At 35.9% G+C, this 6,468-nt stretch overlaps 1 protein-coding gene across 1 annotated transcript; it reads right to left on the bottom strand.

Annotated features, from left to right (window-relative positions):
- Positions 1-2,643: 2,643 nt before the first annotated feature.
- LOC141640924 (uncharacterized) lies at positions 2,644-5,577 on the bottom strand. The gene is made up of 4 exons (XM_074449602.1): positions 4,960-5,577; positions 3,675-4,860; positions 3,408-3,527; positions 2,644-3,293 (listed from the first exon to the last, which is right to left on the bottom strand). Exons 1-4 carry the CDS (start codon positions 5,575-5,577, stop codon positions 2,644-2,646), a joined length of 2,574 nt encoding a protein of 857 aa, XP_074305703.1.
- Between the last annotated feature and the right edge of the window lie 891 nt (positions 5,578-6,468).

Genomic DNA, 6,468 nt, shown 5'->3' with positions numbered 1-6,468 from the left:
TTTAGTAATTGAAAAGACGTGTTACTAAAATTGTTTATTGTTTGAGAAACAATAGAGATATGAATGAATGGTTAATTATAATTACAAGATGTTGTGAATTATAATTAAATGACCCATTTTATTTATGTGATCAAGTATCACTAGTCAATTTATTGTATGTAATTTAATTAACTTATAAAATGATATTTATGTGATAAATATGCATTAAATTAATTAATAACATGTAACATGCTACATGTGACATATTGTGTGACAATTGACAAATTGACAAAATAAAATAATAGTCCATTTTATGGAGGATGGACCGAAATATGGAATGAGTGTTAGTGGGTTTTGGTTGTTTTATTTTATTTAATAAAATGGCATGATGATGCCTACCTACAACTAGCCTTACACCTACTCTTACACATCTTACACATCTTTTCTTGTGAAGACAAAAATAGAAAAGAAGATGCCCTTAGTTGGACTACTCCAACCGTGCTCCTCCTTCACTTTAAGAGAGAATTAGTTCTCTTATTTCATTCTTAGATTATCACATGCAAAGTTCATGCATTATTCTCTTTTCTCTCTTTAATCTTCATCAAAACATGAGATTTTTGATCCAAATTGTTCATAAAAGATTACTAAAATTATTAATGTAATATATGAGTGTTAGTAATAAATTTGAAGGTAACTACTAAACTAATATCTAGCTTATATTATTTAGTGGGGATAAGGGATAATCTTGGGTGCAATCAAGAGGAGAATCTCTACTTTGGGATTTTGGAGGATCATCCTAATATTCATTATAGCTCAAGAACAAGTGAGGTAGGAGACTTCATTTGTGCCCATATAGCCGAAAATACAATTGTAAGGAACCGATTTTTCTTCACTCTTGTATTTGATTTGCATGCATAAGATCTTTAAGTTTTTATGACTAAAACTTTAAACCAAAATATGTGATATTTAAAATATGATTTCCAACAAGTGGTATTAGAGCCTTAGGTTGTTTGCATGCAAATCGGTTATAGTTTTTCCGAGTTATACGATTAACAAATAAAACTTATGAATTTGTGTTTATTATGATATATCACGAAATCAATTATGCATGTTAAAGTTTCTGGTCCTAAAATGTATTTAGGATATTTTGGTTAATTTATGGATTTTTATTGTTCTTTTTGTATAATAATGGCATTAAAATGTGATTTTATGATAAAAATGTCATTTTTGGACTAAAATTAGCTAAACTTTGGTTTTTCCAGTGGTGTTTGAATATGTTTTCACATATATTATTTTTTGATGACCTGTAATTTTTCATAATTTTTGGAGTTCTTATGCTCGAAATATGGATTTTTCATGATAAAATCGAATTTAAATGGAAAAATAGGTTAATATGGGTAATATTTTGAATCTGGTCATAGACATTTAGTATGTTGTCACATGCAATTTTACAAGATGTGTGTAAAATAATTGGCTATAGTGAAGTCTTTATGCATGATTTATGAATTTTTGATGAAAAATAACATAAATAGTGACTTTAATTAGTGAAAAATTGCTAAAACATACTCCATAACTAAGGAAAAACGTCACATGTTGAATTTTATCACCTATTTCAGATCTAAAAGTGAAATGTAAATTAAAATAATTTTTCTCATATTTTTATGATAATATTTGATAAATCGGATAAACCGCAACATTGTTTTTCTCGATAAATTTCGAACTTTTTAACCTAAGTTTTTGGACATTATGAGTGTCATGGTTTTTTTCCAGAATGTTCATGAGTTTAAATTTCAAATTTATTTGAAATTTTTATGATTTATTTGAAGTTTATGGCATTATATTGTAATTTTAAGTCCTTTTATGAACAATATTAAGAAATGTAAGTTAATTATTGTCAATATGTTCGTGGAGACTAATTTTGAGTCCTAAGATGGTTAGGGTAATTAACTAGTACATAAATATGAATTTATGTAATTATTGTGATTTTAAAATGTTAAATCACGCAAATCCGTAAAAACCGATTAATATACGATATTGGCTCCTTAAAGGCGATTTAGCATAAAATTGGGCATGTTCATACATATTATAATGCTGCATTTTATTTATGATTGTCATAATTTTATTTTATGTAATTTTTACTTAGTATGGCCTTAGTTTTTTAATTGGTATTACCCGAAATGTATGGGAATATCGATTCGGTTGTAATTTATTGTGATCTCGTATCACCGTTTTGTAATTTAATAGATTTATTTTATTTTAATTACAAATGTATAATAGGAAATTATGTAATTTGTTATGTAATTTATTTATTCCGGAGTTCCTTGAAGACGGTGCCACTCAAGAAGGCGATCCATTAAAGACGGTGTTACCTCGAGATGCGTGCCAAAACCGAAGTTCATGAGACCAATGGAGTTGGTTTCCGAATTTGTAATAGTTTATTAGATTTACTATTTTAGGAAGGCCATTGTAGGATTTTATTTATGCTTTGCATTTTATTTATATGTTGTATGCATCGCTAAATCGCCATAACTAAACATGCATTTTTTGGTAGAATGTGAATATATATATATTAATATGAAAAACGTGCCACCATTACATACAAAATTTGAGTAACATACTATATATGGAACCTACATACTTCCTATCAAAAAATATCAGAATGCCTTAAAATAGCCAGGTAGTCTGATATTTGGACGGCCATTTCCTACTTTGGAACCGTGCTTGAACTGATGTTTTCACCTCCTTCATCACCTGAGTAGGGGAATGAACAACCAGATCAACTCTGCAGAGATTTATGACCCGCCAAATATTGTACAAGACAGCCACCACTGCAGCAAAAACCAAGTGCTTCTTGAGCAATGATCTGCATCTCCACTTAACACACCAGTGAAGGATATCCTGGGTAGGAAGTGAGACACTCAGCCATTGCCTTAATATGTCCCAACACCTAATACTGAAAGCACAATGGTAGAACAAGTGATTGTGATCCTCTGTATGCATAGCACAAAGATCACAGACCCCATCAATAGGTAAACCAAAAGCCCCCAGCCTATCTTTAGTCAGCAGCCTCTCCTTAGCAAACAACCAAGCAATGAAGGAGTGCTTGGGTACATTAAGCCTACTCCATACCACAGGAGCCCATTGAGCTTTAGTCTGAGCACCCTGCAACCATCTGTATCCAGCAGCCACAGTATACTTACCATCACACCACTGATTCAGATGATAGTCAGGTTTAAAAATGTCCTTAACAGCACAAATCTTCCTCCAAGTCCAGCTAGATTGCAATGAAGGAACATAATCCTGCCAGTTCCTACCTTTCATATACACATGATCCACCCACTTGATCCACAAATGATCACTTTTACAAGCAAGCCATCAGGTATATTTACCAATTAAAGCTTGATTCCATAATCTGCAGTTCACTATACCAAGACCTCCAAATTTTTTCTCAGTACAAAGTGCATCCCATGCCACTGAAGGAGCTTTCCCATACTGATCACTACTACTCCATAGGTAATTCCTACAGATAGCAATGACCCTATCAAGAACTGTAACAGGGATCACAAAAATTCGAGCTCAATATACATGAAGTTGAGATAAAACAGCCTGAATCAACACCAGTCTTCCTGAATAGCTGAGCTTCTTTGCCCCCCAGCCCCTGAGTTCACTAACCACTTTCTCAACAAGTCTAGTACAATCACCAATTGCCATACGTTTATAAGAAATAGGGATTCCTAGGTACCTAAAAGGGAAGCTCCCCTCAAACCCAGAGATACTGAGTATATAATCAATCTTTCCTTGATGAATGCCATTGAAGTAAATTTCAGATTTGTCACAGTTTATTTCAAGCCCAGAAACAGAGGAGAAGGTTGCAAAGGCTCTCAATAACACTTTAATAGAGACCCTGTCTCCCCTACAGAACATAAGGAGGTCATCTGCAAAGCATAAATGACTAAGCTTCAAGGTTCTGCAGAGGGAATGATAATTGAATTCCAGTTTCTCAGTAACCACCCTTATGACCCTACTCAAATACTCCATACAAATGGTAAAGATCAATGGTGACATTGGATCACCCTGTCTAATCCCACGCTTCCCTTGAAAATACCCAAAGGTAGACCCATTTAGTAATAGAGTAAACCAGGGGGAAGACACACACTTCATAATCCACTGTACCATCTTAGGAGGAAACTTTAGGGCCAAAAGCATCTGCTCAATGAATTGCCATTCTATGGAATCATACGCTTTTTTGAGGTCTATCTTCATAATACACCTAGGAGAGCAAGATTTCCTATTGTATAGCCTCACTAGATCTTGACAAATTAAGATATTATCAACTATCTCTCTTACTTTGATAAAAGCACTCTGATTGGCACTAATGATCTCAGGAAGGATATTAGCCATTCTATTACAAATAACTTTGGAAATGATCTTGTAAAGGACGTTACAACAGGCAATAGGCCTGAAGTCAGCCACACTCAGGGGTCTATCTTTTTTTGGGATCAAAGTCAAAGTGGTAGAATTCACTTGTTTCAGAAGCTCACCAGTAATAAAGAACTCCTTGACAGCCTGAATGACATCATTACCAACAATAGAATAAGCATCTTTGTAAAACTGCGAAGTATATCCATCAGGGCCTGGAGATTTGTTGGGAGAGATTGAACGCAATGCTTCATAAATTTCAGCATCAGTCACATCCATGATTAACTCAGTAGCTTGTGTTTCAGAAACAGTCACCCCTTGTCTCACAGTTGGAATATGAACATTACCAACCCACTTACTGGTCCCTAAGAGGTTCTTGTAATAATCCTCAAAAGCTGCCTCAATACAAGCATTAGTATTTTGCAGCACACTATATCTATCCAGAATACAGAAGACTCTATTCTGAAAACGCCTAGCTTTCAGAGTACTATGAAAATAGCTAGTATTCTCATCCCCCTCACTACACCATTGGGTCTTAGCTTTTTAGCTAAGGAAACTCACCCTAGCCTTGTCCAACTCTCGATAGGCTTCTACAACCACCTTCTGATTTTGTTGTAACAGTACACTAGAGGGATCCAACTGTAACTGAGACTGAACATCATGTAGGTGGATCAGGGCCACATTGGCAGCAGTCTCAATATTGGCAAAACTGGCAGCATTCAGAGCATTCAGAGGCTGCTTTAACAACTTCAATTTTTTAACAACTTGAAACATAGTATGGCCTTCAATCTGATAATCCCATACTTGTTTAACCACATCTCCAAAAGTAGGCTCACTCCCCCACATATTGAAGTATTTAAAACTCCCTCTCTTCCTTATAACCTTAGGCCAAAGAGTGATAGTGCATGGAAAATGGTCAAATAAGCCCTCAGGATGGAACATAGTATGAGTCTCTGGGAAATGACTGAGCCATTCATCATTCACCAAAACTCTGTCAATTCTGCTGTATACCTTGTCCCCAACCTCGTGCTTGTTATTCCAGGTGAAAAAAGCCCCATGGGCAGGAATATCCATCAAGCCACAGGCATCAATACAATTCTGAAACCCCCTCAACTCAGCATTAGTGACCTCAGACCCAATTCTCTCATTCATAGCAAGAACATTGTTAAAATCCCCCATGACCACCTAGGGACCATCAACAATGCCAAGCATATTAGACAGAGACTCCCAAAGGGGAATTCTCTCAGCAATTCTGTTAAACCCATAGACCATTGAGAGCCACCAGTGCACCCCAGTAGGAAGGAAAGTAACTTTAGTATGAATAACTTGAGCTTCATTACTGATAACCTCAACCTTATAGTTCATAGCATCCCAAACAATCCAAATCCTACCACCTTCATGACTGCTAATATTAGTTACTAGAGACCAATTAGCACCCAGTCCATTATGGACCTTATTTATAGAGTTTATTCTTACCCTAGTTTCTAAGATACCAAATAAGCCTACATTATTGAGATGCAGAAACCTTCTAACACCAGTCTGCTTATTACTACTATTAAAACCTCTAACGTTCCAAAACCCAATGCTACCCATTCTCTAACAAAGGTAAACCATCAACCACTTCACTTTCACAGACCTCTCTAACATGAATAGAACATTCTAAAACTTCCAGGAAAGTCCTCCTACCACTATTCACACTTAACCCACCCTGCCTAGTCAATTGAGTAATGATTCTTAAAGGAGAGAAGGAGGGATGAAAGGAGAAAGGCATTGGGGGTAACAAAGGCACCAACCCCTTCAGCAGGACCCTCCCCACTCCTAGTTATCATCACTCTAGACTGTTCAGAAACAGCACCAGACCCTCCAGCAGCTGGCACTGTTGTGGTTTGCACAGGAGCAGCTGGTTGTGGAATGAGAACAACCGTTTTCTTTGGCACCCAGGTCTTCCTACCACGCATAGGCCCCTTAGGCTGTTTGTCCTTTCTTCTGAAATCACGAGAGAAATGACCCAAAGCTTTACACTCAGTGCAGATGGTAGGTTTCCACTCATAGTGGACAATCTGCCTATGC

Source organism: Silene latifolia, chromosome 2, assembly GCF_048544455.1.
Source record: "Silene latifolia isolate original U9 population chromosome 2, ASM4854445v1, whole genome shotgun sequence".
Classification (NCBI taxonomy): domain Eukaryota; kingdom Viridiplantae; phylum Streptophyta; class Magnoliopsida; order Caryophyllales; family Caryophyllaceae; genus Silene; species Silene latifolia.
The sequence above is the reverse complement of the archived record's forward strand: the minus strand, read 5'-3'. Positions and strand labels throughout refer to the sequence as shown.